The sequence below is a fragment of the Salmo salar genome, chromosome ssa02 (genome assembly GCF_905237065.1).
Source record: "Salmo salar chromosome ssa02, Ssal_v3.1, whole genome shotgun sequence".
In the NCBI taxonomy this organism is placed as follows: Eukaryota; Metazoa; Chordata; class Actinopteri; order Salmoniformes; family Salmonidae; genus Salmo; species Salmo salar.
This window is the reverse complement of record NC_059443.1, coordinates 45,515,711-45,533,044: the sequence shown is the minus strand read 5'-3', so window position 1 is coordinate 45,533,044 and position 17,334 is coordinate 45,515,711. Positions and strand designations below refer to the sequence as shown.

The 17,334-nt window shown below is 44.5% G+C and overlaps 1 protein-coding gene across 1 annotated transcript in view; it reads right to left on the bottom strand.

Moving 5' to 3' along the window:
• Positions 1-16,918, bottom strand: part of LOC106584038 (F-box/LRR-repeat protein 4-like) — a 37,952-nt gene extending 21,034 nt beyond the window's left edge. Inside the window, exons 1-6 of the mRNA XM_014168851.2 lie at positions 16,759-16,918; positions 4,873-5,152; positions 4,347-4,689; positions 2,036-2,372; positions 651-895; positions 2-215 (exon numbers count right to left, since the gene is read on the bottom strand). Of these exons, the coding sequence (XP_014024326.1) occupies positions 2-215; positions 651-895; positions 2,036-2,372; positions 4,347-4,689; positions 4,873-5,026 (1,293 nt within the window). The 5' untranslated portion in view covers positions 5,027-5,152; positions 16,759-16,918. The remainder of the gene's footprint in view (position 1; positions 216-650; positions 896-2,035; positions 2,373-4,346; positions 4,690-4,872; positions 5,153-16,758) is intronic.
• Between the last annotated feature and the right edge of the window lie 416 nt (positions 16,919-17,334).

Sequence of the window (17,334 nt, the reverse complement as noted above, 5' to 3'; positions counted from 1 at the left end):
CCTCTATCTTTGTGCGGTAGAGCACTAGCCGGCGCAGGCGGGTGAGCTTGGAGATGTGTGTGAAGGCCTGCGGGTGGAGGCGGTCGCACGAGGACAGGTTGAGCTCCTGCAGCCCGGGACACGTCTGGGAGATGACCTCCAGACACGGTTCACTCAGGAAGTGACAACACGACAGCTCCAGACACACCAGGCTCCCACCACACGCCTTCATGAAGCTGAGAGGGAGGAGGGGGGGAGGGGGTCAGACCTGTGTTGTGGCGTGGCAACAACATTAACACGGAAGGTCAGGATTTGACAACTTTATGTTAGTTTCAGTTTCAAGTTTTATTAGTTGTATGTACGGGATACACATGGTATACACTGTCCAACTAAAAAATGCTTACTTGCAGGTTCCTTCTCAACAATGCAACAACAATAAATAATAAAAAGGTAAGAATACGAACATAAAGTGAATGGCTCAGTAGAATAGAATAAAGATTTTTAGCACAAGTAAAATACAGAAAGGCACAATTTATAATCCAATATTTACACAGACGGTTCCTCACCCTGAAATCAACGGAAGTGATGGGCACACACATGCCACTCTGAAGACAGAGACCGATGAACCACAAATGTCCAGATTCTCTAGTCCCCCCAGCCCCATGCCTCACCTGCTGAAGCCGGTGAGGGTGAGGGCTCCACGGTTGCCGGTCCAGGAGAGGTTGAGCCTCTGAAGCAGGGTGCAGCGGCCCTGCAGGTGGCCCAGGGAGGTGTCACTGAGGCGAGCCCAGTATGGCTGCAGGCTCAGCTGGATGTACTGGAGGGGGTCACAGCAGTGCTGGTGGAGTAGCTTACAGGTCTGGGTCAGGCGACACAGGTCGGGCAGGGTCAAGTGGCTAACTATCAGCTGGATCAACTGCAGGGGGAGAGGAGGGAGAGAATTACAGAGAGATAATAAGAGAGAAGGGAGGATGGTGGGAGAGGGGGTAGAGGGAGACAGATAAATAATGATGGAGGAGGAGAGAGACAAGCTAAGCAAGAAAAAAAGCAAGAAAGAGACAGAAGGGATGATGTCAGGCAGAGCAGAATAATAAAAAAAAAGTGTATGTGGAACACACACACACAAAGCAATATTCTTGTGGCAGTGAGTTTCAGCGTGGCAGTGAATCTGCCTGTTTGTGCAATATGGAAGTGTGCTTCTCAGTAAGACAGAGGTAGAGAGAGAATAGGTGTGTATGTGTGCAGTGAATAAACAATACGCTGTGTGTTCAACAGGTTTTCAGCTGGCAGCTAATAGCTATATTGTATTTCAGTGAGGTGAGTGGCAGCGGTTTGGAGAGTAGTACATAAAACCAAGAGAACAGCTTGTCTTCGAAAATATGACATGTCTTTATAACATGAAAATTACTATTTTGTAAGCTTAATATCAAATATCTCCATGGGTCCAAGACAGTATGTGTCGGTCTATGGGAGACATCTTTTGTCAAATTAAGTCCTGGCAAAGTACAAAAACTGCCCAAGATACCCTAAACATAAATATTTTCACTTTTTGGGAGACCCAACCGAATTCACATAGAAATTATATATAATATGTCATAGATCTGTCATTCTCATTAAAACCACATCTAAGAAGCATTATATCTGTTCTGTGTGTGCTATTTCTATGCTTTTATTGTTAAGTTTCGTTTCTGTCTTTTACTTTCAGTTTTGTACACCAGCTTCAAACAGCTGAAAATGGTTATGAAAAATATATTTCATAGCAGTTTAGATGGTACAATGATTCTCTACACTATACTTGCTTGTTTTAGTCACAAACTGAAATCAGGCAAACTAGTCACATGTTTGCAAACAGGAAATGGCGGAGCGATTTCTGCATAGTCCATCTTTAAAACCAAAGCGAGAATTGTTTGGGAAAACAGCATCTTGCAATTGTCCTGTAACTATTGCCAACCTTTTTTTTCAAATTTCAGTGCCATTTCGTGGACAGAAAATGCTGCCAGCAACCATATACGAGTGTTGTAGTATATGTGAGTGTCTAATAGCGTATTCTCCCCACCTCGTAGGGCAGTTTATCAAAGTATCCATTCCCTAGGTTAATGTGCTTGCCATCCCCGGCCTGTCTGAAGGAGACTCCCGGGTCAGACAGCTCCTCATCGCTGTCACTCAGGTCACAGATGTCGATTCTGGGCATCTTATAAAGGGAGAGGATGGGCCTCTCTTTCTGGCCGCGCAGGACGACGGCGTCCAGCTCCGTGTAGTACTTTAGCAGGGAGCTGTTGACCTCCACGCGGATCAAGTTGGTGGGGAAGCTCAGCTGCGTGATGCTGGGGGAGAACTGCCTGGCCTGGGGAGTCAGCACCCTGGTGGGCTCCTCAGCCCACAACACCTCCCACCTGGGGACAGACAGAGGTACACCTGTCAAGAGGTACACACACACACTCACCGCTCTTTAATCTGAGACATTCACTTAGGGCAGTTTGCCCATACTAAGCCTAGTCCTGAACTAATAAAAACGGGCTCAATGGAGAATCTAAGTGCTTTTTATTCTGAGACTAGGCTTAATCTGTGTCCGGGAAACCAGCCAATAGAGTACAAACACAAATTTCGTTGTGGTCCTCTGTAGCTCAGTTGTTAGAGCATGGCGGTTGCAACGCCAGGACAGTGGGTTAGATTCCCAGAACTACCCATATGTTAAAAGAAATACAAATAAAAGTGCAAGCATGACTTTAAAAAGGTCCAATCCAGCCGTTTAATTGAAAACAAACAAAATAGCTTCTTAGCAAAGAGCAGTTTCTCAAGCAAGAATTTTGCTAGGACTGTCAGAGTGGTCTGAGTGGAGAGGGGAAAACTGAAAATTAGCTGTTATTGGCAGAGAGATTTGGAACTCTCTTTCTTATTGGTCTATTTACTAATTAATAGAAAAACTACATTCCACAATTGAGAGCATCTTGACTGGCTGCATCATTGCTTGGTATGACAACTGCACGGCCCTCGATCGCATGGCACTACAGAGGGTGGTGCGGACAGCCCAGTACATCACTGGTGCCGAGCTCCCTGCCATCCAGGACCTCTATATCAGACGGTATGAAAGGAAGGCCCAGATAATTGTTAAAGAATCCAGCTACCCAAGCCATAGACTGTTCTCTCTGCTTCCGCACAGCAGCTGGTACCGGAGCAACAAGTCTGACCCCAACAGGCTCCTAACCAGCTTCTATCTCCAAGCCATAAGACTGCTAAACAGATAACAAAATGGCTACACGGACTATATGCATTGAACCTTGTATTACATTTTTATTTTTGCACCGACTATGCACACACTCACTCAGTCCTTAATTTGCTCACACACACATACACATTCATACTGACTCTACACACACACGTACATTTTAATAGTCGGGCATCTGCACACATTTCAGCACATAAACGCCTGTTTCAAATAAACGCTGGGTCTAAATGAATTGTTTGAGGTTACCATGGACACAGCTTTGATATTCCTACGGTCATGTACATTAAAAACATTCTTTCAAAATTCTGTCATTGTTGCAAGCCATGATGCCACCAAAAAGAAAACGGGACTTCGGTGATTGCCGATACTGCTCTCCATGGTGCTGAAGGGCGAAATTGGGGTGTATGATAGGCAGCCTAGTCTTTGCAAGTCTAACCTCCGATAGACTTGTTATTTTAATGGTTACAATAAACAACGCGGTAGTCTTTTCAAAAATGTTTTAAGCAAAAGCTGTGTGCATTAAGGAAATAGACGACTGACTCAAATAGAAGCACCAGTTGTGTTGAGAGATTGAAGCAAATAAATATAAATTTACCCTTATTTTACCAGGTAAGTTGACTGAGAACACATTCTCATTTACAGCAACGACCTGGGGAATAGTTACAGGGGAGAGGAGTGGGGGATGAACGAGCCAATTGTAAACTGGGGATGATTAGGTGACCGTGATGATATGAGGGCCAGATTGGGAATTTAGCCAGGACACCAGGGTTAACACCCCTACTCACGATAAGTGTCATGGGATCTTTAGTGACCACAGAGAGTCAGGACACCCGTTTAACATCCCATCCTAAAGACAGCACCCTACACAAAGCAATGTCCCCAATCACTGCCCTGGGGTATTGGGCTATTTTTCTTTAGACCAGTGGAAAGGGTGCCTCCTACTGGCCCTCCAACACCCCTTCCAGCAGCATCTGGTCTCCAATCCAGGGACCGACCAGGACCAACCCTGCCTAGCTTCAGAAGCAAGCCAGCAGTGGGATGCAGGGTGGTATACAGGGAAGGTGTAAAAGTGGCTATGGATGAAAAGCAAAAAAAGAAGACATTTCTACAACCCGAGTCCCACACCACCACTGGTCCTTACCGGACGTCGGTGGGAGGGTTCTGGGAGAAGGGGTTGAGGGAGCAGGCCATGATCTGGACGATAGCCCCCGGGTGGTAGGTCTCCAGCACCTCCACAGCTGTGGGGTAGACGGGCTCCTCGAAGGCCAGCTCGATGTAGTCCTGGCTGTGGAAGGCCTTGGGCGTGCGGCGGAAGGGCAGTGGCGCGCTGACACACTGCTCCCACCACGTCCCGTAGGCCCTGAACACGGCCGTCTGGGTGAAGTCCCCAGAGCTGGGGTAGACGTTGGGCATGCCGGCCAGGTTCCACATGGTGTACGACATGCTGTTCTCACTGCCGTAGTGGGAGCTGAAGTCCAGCACCTCTATAGGATAGGATAAGGTTAGTCCATCTGCTCCCAATCCACCAGACAATAGCACACAAACACACAGCACACATTATGGAAGGAGCACACAGTGTCGGCTCCAGTGCAGCATATCTGGAGCTATTTTAAAGGTTTGGACTAAGTGCCCTGCTCAAGGGCACAATAGCAGGTGAATGATCATACCTTTGGCATACTGTTCCACCTCCACGCTGATGGGCAGGGTAGCCCTGTGGCCTGACTCCACGGCGCGCCTGCTGGTCAGCGCCTCACCCCGAGTTCCGCTCCTGGACCGGCGCCGCAGACAGATATAGTAAAACATGCTCAGAAGGGTTAGCATAAGGAACAGTGGGTCAGGGGAGCAGTGGGCTGGGTGTGGCTTTTGGGAAGCGGTCCCAGAAGCCCGCCTGGCTCGGGGGATCGTGCCCAACACAGTGCAGGCTACAGGCCCAGCCACATACAGGACCTGTGCATTAGGGGGAGACAAAAAGACACACAAGGCAAGAGTTAGAAAAGCAAGACAGAAAAATATTCCCCGTTGATCTTCAAGAGTGCTAGTAGTAAAACTTTGGGCCAATCCTTTTTTTCACAAATTGCTAAGAAATAAGCAAATGTATCTGTCTTACGGATGGATTGAAAATAAATATATATTTATTTAGTCCAGTGGCGGGTCATGTCATTTGTAATTTATGAAATGTATTTCTCTGTGTTTTAGAATTAATTGCTTATTAGGCTGTATAAACGCAGCAAAAAACGAAACGTCCACTGCTTCCCATGCTTGTTCAATGAACCATAAACAATTAATGAACATGCACCTGTGGAACTTTCGTTAAGACACTAACAGCTTACAGATGGTAGGCAATTAAGGTCACAGTTCTGAAAACTTAGGACACTAAAGAGGACTTTCAACTGACTCTGAAAAACACCAAAAGAAAGATGCCCAGGGTCCCTGCTCATCTGCGTGGACGTGCCTTAGCCATGCTGCAAGGAGGCATGAGGACTGCAGATGTGGCCAGGGCAATAAATTGCAATGTCCGTACTGTGAGACGCCTAAGACAGCGCTACAGGGAGCTGATCGTTCTCGTAGTGGCAGACCACGTGTAACAACACCTGCACAGGATCAGTACATCCGAACATCACACCTGCGGGACAGGTACAGGATGGCAACAACAACTGCCCGAGTTACACCAAGAACGCACAATCCCTCCATCAGCGCTCAGACTGTCCACAATAGGCTGAGTGAGGCTGGACTGAGGGCTTGTAGGCCTGTTGTATGGCAGGTCCTCACCAGACATCACCGGCAACAACTTCGCCAATGGGCGTCACTGGACCAGACAGGACTGGCAAAAAGTGCTCTTCACTGACGAGTCGCGATTTTTCTCACCAGGGGTGATGGTCGGATTCGCGTTTTTCGTCAAAGAAATGAGCGTTACACCGAGGCCTGTACTCTGGAGCAGGATCAATTTGGAGGTGGAGGGTCCGTCATGGTCTGGGGCGGTGTGTCACAACATCATCGGACTGAGCTTGTTGTCATTGCAGGCAATCTCAACGCTGTGCGTTACAGGGAAGACATCCTCCTCCCTCATGTGGTACACTTCCTGCAGGCTCATCCTGACATGACCCTCCCGCATGACAATTCCACCAGCCATACTGCTCGTTCTGTGCATGATTTCCTGCAAGACAGGAATGTCAGTGTTCTGCCATGGCCAGCGAAGAGCCCGGATCTCAATCCCATTGAGCACGTCTGGGACCTGTTGGATCAGAGGGTGAGGGCTAGGGCCATTCCCCCCAGAAATGTCTGGGAACTTACAGGTGCCTTGGTGGAAGAGAGGGGTAACATCTCACAGCAAGAACTGGCAAATTTGGTGTAGTCCATGAGGAGGAGATGCACTGCGTACTTAATGCAGCTGGTGGCCACACCAGATACTGACTGTTACTTTTGACACCCCCTTTGTTCAGGGACACATTATTCCATTTCTGTTAGTCACATGTCTGTGGAACTTGTTCAGTTTATATGGTCTCAGTTGTTGAATCTTGTTATGTTCATACAAATATTTACACATGTTAAGTTTGCTGAAAATAAACGCAGTTGACAGTGAGAGGACGTTTCTTTGTAGAGAGAGAGAGAGAGAGAGAGAATGAGAGAATGAGAGATAGATAGATAGATAGATAGATAGATAGATAGATAGATAGATAGATAGATAGATAGATAGATAGATAGATAGATAGATAGATAGATAGATAGATAGATAGATAGATAGATAGATAGATAGATAGATAGATAGATAGATAGATAGATAGATAGATAGATAGATAGATAGATAGATAGATAGATAGATAGATAGATAGAGAGAGAGAGAGATAGATAGATAGATAGATAGATAGATAGATAGATAGATAGATAGATAGATAGATAGATAGATAGATAGATAGATTGCCCACTGACAAAGAAATGATCAGTCTATCATTTTAATGGTAGGTTTATTTGAACAGTGAGAGACAGAATAACAACAACAAAAAATCCAGAAAAACGCATGTCAAAAATGTTATAAATTGATTTGCATTTTAATGAGGGAAATAAGTATTTGACCCCTCTGCAAAACATGACTTAGTACTTGGTGGCAAAACCCTTGTTGGCAATCACAGAGGTCAGACATTTCTTGTAGTTGGCCACCAGGTTTTCGCACATCTCAGGGGGGATTTTGTCCCACTCCTCTTTGCAGATCTTCTCCAAGTCATTAAGGTTTCGAGGCTGACGTTTGGCAACTCGAACCTTCAGCTCCCTCCACAGATTTTCTATGGGATTAAGGTCTGGCGACTGGCTAGGCCACTCCAGGACCTTAATGTGCTTCTTCTTGAGCCACTCCTTTGTTGCCTTGGCCGTGTGTTTTGGGTCATTGTCATCCTGGGATACCCATCCACGACCCATTTTCAATGCCCTGGCTGAGGGAAAGAGGTTCTCACCCAAGATTTGACGGTACAAGGTCCCGTCCATCGTCCCTTTGATGCGGTGAAGTTGTCCTGTCCCCTTAGCAGAAAAACACCCCCAAAGCATAATGTTTCCACCTCCATGTTTGACGGTGGGGATGGTGTTCTTGGGGTCATAGGCAGCATTCCTCCTCCTCCAAACACCGCAAGTTGAGTTGATGCCAAAAGAGCTCCATTTTGGTCTCATCTGACCACAACACTTTCACCCAGTTGTCCTCTGAATCATTCAGATGTTCATGGGCAAACTTCAGACGGGCATGTATATGTGCAGAATTTCAGTCCTTCACGGCGTAGTGTGTTACCAATTGTTTTCTTGGTGACTATGGTCCCAGCTGTCTTGAGATCATTGACAAGATCCTCCCGTGTAGTTCTGGGCTGATTCCTCACCGTTCTCATGATCATTGCAACTCCACGAGGTGAGACCTTGCATGGAGCCCCAGGCCGAGGGAGATTGACAGTTCTTTTGTGTTTCTTCCATTTGCGAATAATCGCACCAACTGTTGTCACCTTCTCACCAAGCTGCTTGGCGATGGTCTTGTAGCCCATTCCAGCCTTGTGTAGGTCTACAATCTTGTCCCTGACATCCTTGGAGAGCTCTTTGGTCTTGGCCATGGTGGAGAGTTTGGAATCTGATTGATTGCTTCTGTGGACAGGTGTCTTTTATACAGGTAACAAGCTGAGATTAGGAGCACTCCCTTTAAGAGTGTGCTCCTAATCTCAGCTCGTTACGTGTATAAAAGACACCTGGGAGCCAGAAATCTTTCTGATTGAGAGGGGGTCAAATACTTATTTCCCTCATTAAAATGAAAATCAATTTAAAACATTTTTGACATGCGTTTTTCTGGATTTTTTTGTTGTTATTCTGTCTCTCACTGTTCAAATAAACCTACCATTAAAATTATAGACTGATCATTTCTTTGTCAGTGGGAAAACGTACAAAATCAGCAGGGGATCAAATAGCGGAGTCAATCACCACCTTCCGGAGACACCTGAAACCCCACCTCTTTAAGGAATACCTAGGATAGGATAAAGTAATCCTTCTAACCCCCCCCTTAAAATATTTAGATGCACTATTGTAAAGTGGTTGTTCCACTGGATATCATAAGGTGAATGCACCATTTTGTAAGTCGCTCTGGATAAGAGCGTCTGCTAAATGACTTAAATGTAATGTAAATGTAAATACTTTTTTCCCATCACTGTGTGTGTGTGTGTGTATGTATATATATATATATCGATGCCACCCCTCATCTCTGATTCTCCGCTGGGCGCGCAATATCAAGTGCGCCTATAGGCTATTTAGTGTGGTCTCAATCAAATGACCCATAGCATATAGGCTATAGGCTACAAAGGGCATGCTCCAGAAGCACAGAGCAAAGTTATACCTCTAAGATAGCTACTGGGATGGTGAAATAAAACTAGGCTGCATTACACACGGCAACGGATATTTCAACCCTGAGCCCTGGCCTGTTCTGCTCTTACTGATCAACAACGTTTTTTTGTGTGTGCTGCCTAACCAATGGCTGTGTAGGTCTACAGTGACAGTTCAGGAGGAGTCAAGGGCTTCTTCCATAAAAAAGTTTTATCTTGGGTGCGGACTAGCCTATAGCATATTTTCTGTTAAGTTTGAGAAGGAGAGTGTGAAGATGAGGACCGGAAGTCAACTTTATAGCTTGCTATTACATTAAAAGAGTTTACTAAAAACAAGATGTTTCTTGCTCATGATGTATTTATCAGAGTTATTGACCTCACAATAAGCCAGATTCAAGTAACTTACATTGTGGTGCTGAAACTTGAAGAAGCATCACGGCACAATCAATAATTGCATAATTAATTACAACCATCTTCATTTGAACAAGAGGGATTTGTGTTGGAGCCTATTTCTTCCGTTTAATAAATAAGAGATAGGCCTACCTGTTTGACAGACAAAATTAGGCTATAGGCTGCTATGTCCATAGATTTGTCGGTCAATTACTCCACCCATCATGCACTCTATAAAATAGCCTACCTCCATGTCAGTGAAGGGCTGTTAAGTTGAATCCAAGACTCAAATTGAGGGGGCATGCCATCAGCCTGCCTTTTATTAAAGAAAATGGCAAAAAGCAGAGGCCTACCCCTTGTCATCTTAAAACGGATCCGATTATATAAAGTGATTTACAGTGCATTCGGAAAGTATTCAGACCCCTTGACTTTTTCATAATTGTTACGTTACAGCCTTATTCTAAAATGTATTAAATTGTTTTTTTCCCCCTCATCAATCTACACACAATACCCCATAATGACAAAGCAAAAACAGGCTTTTACAAATTTTTGCAATTTTTGTATTTTTTTTTTTTACTGAAAAATCACATTTACATAAGTATTCAGACCCTTCAGTCAGTACTTTGTTGAAGTACCTTTGCAGCGATTACAGCCTAGAGTCTTCTTGGGTATGACGCTACAAGCTTGGCACACCTGCCTAATGGCTTGGTTTTTGCTCTGACATGCACTGTCAACTGCGGAACCTTATGTGGACATTTGTGTACCTTTCCAAATCATGTCCAATCAATTGAATTTACCACAGGTGGACTCCAATCAAGTTGTAGAAACATCTCAAGGATGATCAAAGGAGACAGGATGCACCTGAGCTCAAAGGGTCTGAATACTTATGTGAATAAAGTAAATACATTTGCAAAAATGTCAAAATCTGTTTTTGCTTTGTCATTATGGGGTATTGTGTGTAGATTGATGGGGATTTTTTATTTATTCATTCCATTTAAGAATAAGTGCTGTAACGTAACAAAATCTGGAAAAAGTGAAGGGGTCTGAATACTGTATAACAGTGCTTTGGTCCACAATGTTTTATGCTAGAAACAAGCTGTAAAATACAGAGGAAAGACGTGACTCCGCTGCATATGGGAATATCATTGCTTAGTTGACATTCAGAGACTGAGCTACAACCTTCTGTAGCCGAGGAAACAAAAAATTGACTTTGCTTGGGAAGTAATCTTATTATGTCACTATCAATTGATTTTGCTATTCACTCTTTGTACAATAAAATATGTTTAAACCCGGACAGCTTTTAGGGAAACACTTGAAACCTCTCATTGGGTTAAGCCACGGAAGAAGAGTAACCAGCAGTTAAAGCTTACACTTTTCTGCGTGGGCAGGCATACTCTGTCTGGGTAGGCCTAACTTTTGAAAGTACCAAGCTCAGATTCCTAATGACATCTCAGATTTAATTATTAACAGGGGCAGTTTCGTTGCAAACAAGACACTCTGATTTGGCATTGAAGAAATATGAACACAGGCCTATCTCTCTGTCCATTCTTAGCCTGTAATTTCGGTAATTTTTGTGGTAATGATCACTGAGATCCTGGTTGAAGACAGCAGAGGTGTACTTAGAGGGCAGGTTGGTCAGGATGATATCTATGAGTGTGTCCGTGTTAACGGATTTGGGGTTGTACCTGGTAGGTTCCTTGATCATTTGTGTGAGATTGAGGGCATCTAGGACGGCCGGGGTGTTAAGCATATCCCAGTTTAGGTCACCTAACAGGACGAACTCTGAAGATAAATCGGGGGCAATCAATTCGCGTATGGAGTCCAGGGCACAACTGGGGGCTGAGGGGGGTCTATAGCAAGCGGAAACAGTGGGAGACTTATTTCTGGAAAGGTGGATTTTTAAAAGTAGAAGCTCAAACTGTTTGGGCACAGACCTGGATAGCATGAATGAACTCTGCAGACTACCTCTGCAGTAGATTGCGACCCCGCTACCATTGGCAGTTCTATCTTGGCGGAAAATGTGGTAGTTGGGGGTGGAAATTTCATAATTTTTGGTGGCTTTCCTTAGCCAGGATTCAGACACGGCTAGGACATCAGGGTTGGCGGAGTATGCTAAAGCAGTGAATAAAACAAACTTAGGGAGAAGGCTTCTGATGTTAACATGCATGAGACCAAGGCTTTTACGGTTACAGAAGTCAACAAATGATAGCGCCTGGGGAATAGGTGTGGTATTGGAGTCTACAGGGCCTGGGTTAACCTCTACATCACCAGAGGAACAGAGGAGTAGGATAAGGGTACGGCTAAAGACTATAAGAACTGGTCATCTAGTGTGTTGGGAACAGAGAATAAAAGGAGCATATTTGGTAGAATATATTCAGGGCATAACGTACAGCCAATGGTATGGTAGGATGTGAGTACAGTGGAGGAAAACGTATGCGTTGAGTGGCAATGAGAGAGGTTTCGTCTCTGGTGGGACCAGTTAAGCCAGGTGAGGTCTCTGCATGTGTGTGTGGGGGGGGGGGTGGACAAAAGAGCTATCTAAGGCAAGGTGAGTGGGACTGAGGGCTCTACAGTGAAATAAAACAATAAGGACTAGTCGAGACAGCAGTAGACAAGGCATATTGACATTAGAGAGAGGCATAAAGCAGTCACAGGTGTTGATCGGGAGGGCCAAGAAAACAACGGGTAAATGGCAATGAATGGGCAGAGCAGGTCAGTTAGGTACATACAGGACGTGATTTCGAGGCTGGGGCCGACAGATAAACAAAATGAGGTACCGTGTTATTGAAACAGTCCAGGGGGCATCAGCTGTGTAGCCGAGTGATCATAGGGTCCAAAGAACAGCAATAGGTGAGTCAGGGAGCCGTTTAGTAGTCAGTACTACGCTAGGCGAGAGGGAGACACGGCGCATAGAACGCTAGCGGGCCGGGGCGAGAAGATGGGTCTTCGGCGACATCGCAACGGAAAAGCCTGTTGAAACCACATCAGGTGACCACGTCAGCAGACCAGTCGTGATGGATCGGCGGGGCTCCGCGTCAACAACAAATGATCCAGGCCAATTGGAAAAAGAGGTATTGTAGCCCTAGAATTAGCTGGTATATGGGCCTAGCTCGTGGCTAGCTCAAGGCTAACTGGTGCCTGCGTCGGGACAGAGGCGTTAGCTAACAGTAGTCACTCGGCAGCAGCTAGCTAGCTGCGATGATCCGGTGTAATGATCTAGAGCGGCAGGAATCCGGTGATGTGGTAGAGAGAAGCAGTCCGATATGCTCTGGGTTGATATTGCGCTGTGCAGACTGGCATGTATTGTCGAGCCAAAGCTGGCGCTGTCTGAGCTAAAAGGTGAAGACCGCTAGCCGTGGCCAACAAAGACTAGTAGCTAGTTAGCTCCTGACGGAGGTTCCAGTTATAAGGAACTTAAATAGCAGATCCGTACCACATTGGGTGAGGCGAGCTGCAGGAAAGTATATTTAGTTCGTAGATAGAAAGTGAGATTAAAATGTATACGAGAAAAAGAAACGTCTATTTACACGGGATAAGACACGGGACAAGACAAAGACAAACACAACAAACGACCGACTGCTACGCCATCTTGGAATCATCAAAGAATTTCCACACTGCCACATAGGGCTGCACGATATGGGCAAATAATTTAGGACTTACTTTTAACCAAATGTTGCAATTGCGATTTGACTTGTGAATTAGAGCAAAACTGTTGGAATCATGGAAATAGAATGACTATACTAACACTATTGTTAGAATATAATAGTGGGAACTCTGAATACAGCGTTGTTTGAGATGACAATGAATTAAAATGCCAGGGAGGAGTTATTGTGACAGGGTAGGAACTAAAGTGTTGATATGTGTTTCCTAGGGGACCCTATAAGCTTTGGCTACATTGCATGTTCTCTCTTAGCTACTTCATGTAGCTAACATATTCTTGCCTTGCATATTCCTCTTCGATTTAGAAGATACTGTTGCACAAACAACATGCCGATTTAGGTCTACACCATCACTGGTATTATCATGCTGTATTAGCTAGCTACGTTTGCTCTTATGCAGTACATTTATTAGCTAGCTATTAGCATTAGCGGCTACCAATTAGCGTCTCACAAGATTTAGGGCAACTTGCTAAGAAAGGACAAACTAGCTGTTTGCTGATGTAAGACACGCAAACTAAGTGTCATTATAGAACGCTAGTGGATTTATATTAAAAAGCAAAGTGAAAACAGCATTGTTCTCATCAACATTGTTGCATTGACCATGCAGACTGAACGCAATAGTGATGGGCCGTTTGCAAACGAGTGGGCTCTAAAAGCCGGCTCTTGTAGATGAACGTTGGGAGCCGGCTCGCATATCAGAAGAGACGAATCCATTTATAAAAAAAATTCAAAAATTAAGATATGAATAATCAAAAGATTTAAATGAATAGAATTAACTAATTTAAAGAACGAAAAAATATATACATAATAATAATACAAATAATAATAATATAGGCCTAAATGCTCAAGCGCACACACATTCGTTCTGACTGTCTGCTCAGACTAACAGCCTCACCTGTTGTTCCTGTCAATCAATGAACCAAAGATGCATGAGGGAGGGCCGAGCCAACTCACTCACAGTCACACACTTAGCAGCCAAAGAGAGAGACGAAGGACAACTGTGAAAACTACAGCTGGAAAATGAGTCGGAAGCACAGTAGCATTTGGATGCATTTTAATAATGTAGACAATGTTAGAGCACAGTGTAGAATTTGCCAAAACAAAATCTCATATAAAAAGTTGTTCTACGCACAACCTACACCGGCATATGAGAACTGTGCACCCAACTGTGAAGCTAGCTGTAGCGGAGCTTCGATAAACTAGCGGGCCTGCTAGTGATAGTGGTGGAGCCAGCACCTCCACACGTGGAGATGTATCCACTCAGTCAAGTAGGCCTACTCCGCGACCCACAGCAACGCAGTCTTCTATAGACCAGTTTATGCCAAAGTCTATGTCTGTAGCAAAACAAGACCAAATTGATATTGCATTGGCTAAAAGGATTGCCACGGATTTCCAGCCATTTTCGATCGTGGAGGACAGAGGTTTTAGAAATTATAGCAATAGTCAAAATCCAATGTACACAATTCCAAGCAGGAAAACCCTTTCAAAATCAGTTATTCCACAACTGTACGAGAGCACACTGGCTTCAGTGCAGGAAAGTGTCCAAAAAGCTACTGCAGTTTGCCTTATCACTGAATGCTGTACATCAAGGGTAACCACTTCTTACATGTCGGTTACATGTCACTACATTGAAGATTTTTCGATGTCTCGCTGACTTCTGGACTGCTTTGAGTTCAGCGACAGACACACCTCAGAGAACTTGGCAGAGGAACTGTTGAGAATGGCCAGAGAATGGCAAGTAGATAGAAAAGTGGTCTATTGTGTTAGCGACAATGCAGCTAACCTAACCAAAGCCATGAAAATGTTAAAATGGACCCATCATCCATGTCTTGCCCACACAATCAACCTGATTGTAAGAGATGCTTTGACGGTGATGAAGCCCACTGTGGACAAAGTGAAAGCATCTGTGGAATACTTCCAGATGGGGATGCCTGAGCTGAGGCCTAAACAAGACTGCACTACAAGGTGGAATTCAACATTTTATATGTTGAAGCGGTTTCTTGAGTCAAAGGATGCCATCATCTCTAACCTGGCCATTGTCAATGCACCTGTTGATGCTCTGACCCAAGAGGAATGGGAGGTGGTGGTGGAGGTGTGCAGAGTCCTGGAACCCTTTGAGCAGGTCACTGTGGAGATCAGTGGAGTGAGGTACAGTAAGCAGTTATTACTACATCATTATTTAATCCAGTATTATATATGTATATGAGCAGTAGACGAGAATGTAGTATCAGTAGACAAAACATGAACCTGAACTAATAAGTTACTGTTTGCTCTTTTCAGCTGTGACAGCCTCAAAAATGATACTCCTGTGTAAGGAGATCACAGCTAGCTGCCAGAGAGAAGCAAATGTAACCACAGGACATGTGACAGAGTTGATGGACACCCTATGTTCATCAATGGACAGAAAGTTCCACAGAATGGAATATAATCACATGCTATCAGAAACCACTGCACTTGACCACACATTTAAGAAGTTAGCCTTCAGTGATGCCAGACCGATTGAGGAGGCTCTTGAAAGAATAACCTCAGCAGCAGGGAGGGACAGCCCCAGCAGTCAGCTGGCTCAGTCACCAGGGCAACAGGAAGAAGAGGGATCAGATGGGGCAGAAGCACCAGCAGTAGTGCCACAAACGTCTGCTGTTTGGATGCTGTTTGACGAGAGAGCAACTGGGGATGCAGCACGAAGGAATCCCTCAGCAGATGCCATAATGGAGGTCCGATCCTATTTGGAGGAGCCCCTCCTCCAAATAGATCTGCAGATCCTCTGAGCTGGTGGAAGAACAATGCTTCTGTTTACCCATGGCATACTAAAGTCATGACAGGGAGACTCTGCATAGTGGCCACATCCGTTCCCTCAGAGGATCTTCTCGAAAACGGGACAAATAATTACTGAGAGAAGAAACCGCATCAGCCCCTCGAAAGTGAGCCAGCTTGCATTTCTGAATGCAAATCTCTCATAAAAGCAAAATATGGTCAGCATTGCTGTGTGCTGCTGGTTATAACATGGCAATAAAGAAGAGAGAGAAAAGAGGGACCAGTTTAATGTTTTAAGTGGTATGCTGCAGTTTGTCAATTTATCTTTCCTCTACTTCCCTCTCCGGGGGTCTACCCCCATCCTAGCCAATTTTTGTAGCTAGAATCCCTTCACAGTTTACCCAAATTCTTGACATAACTAGCTAAGCTAACCCTACCCCAAACACCTGTCAACTAGCGACAGAACATGCCATTGCAGAAATGCCAGATATAGCTTGTTACGTCGATGTTGCTGTTGTAACGTTAGTTGTTCTCGTGATGTACTATATAGCTAGCTAATGATTAACCAACTTGTCGCGTTGATGGAACCCACAAACATGAACGTTAATCACCCAGAAATGTGGCTAGGTTAGCTGCGATTATCTTGACATATGGTGGACCAAAAATAAACCAGTAAAAATAAATAAAATCAGTTCTGCTAAAGTTGATGCAAATGCTCACTTAATCTATTAAGAAAGGATGACATGATAATATGACGTTTGTAACTAAAGAACATTTAAGTAGATATTGCAGCCAGATAGCTACTACAATTTTAGCGTTGGCTAGCATGATTTGTCTAGCTAGCAAACGACCAAACTACTGTGGCAGACTCAATAATAAGAACAAATATAACAAGGATTACATATGTACTTACGTTAACAGTAGATCAAATTAAGCATTAATATAGCAAGACTGTCTTAGTTCCATATCTGAGATTATTGTAGCAGAAATCCTGAAAGCACAGACTTTTGTTCTCACTTCTGTTTACATCGAGGATTAATGCCAATGAAGCGGAGCATTATGGGAATTATAGTATTTTGTACTGGAAACAGATTTATTCTTGTTACTACTGTGTGTGTGTGTGTGTGTGTGTGTGTGTGTGTGTGTGTGTGTGTGTGTGTGTGTGTGTGTGTGTGTGTGTGTGTGTGTGTGTGTGTGTGTGTGTGTGATTATAATCAGGGCTGGAAAGAAAGTATGAATAAAACATTTGTCCATCAGAATTGACTGAGAATGTAGTGGTGTGACATTTATCCTCTCCTAACAGAGCACTCTCCTGCCACAACCTGCCTCTGACCTCTCAAGGCAGAGGCAGAGGGACTGCATTGTTGGCTGTCCATCACACACAAACACACACACAAAATCAGAGATAGAGAGAGAGAGAGAGAGAGAGAGAGAGAGAGAGAGAGAGAGAGAGAGAGAGAGAGAGAGAGGCAGAGATTAATGGATGCTT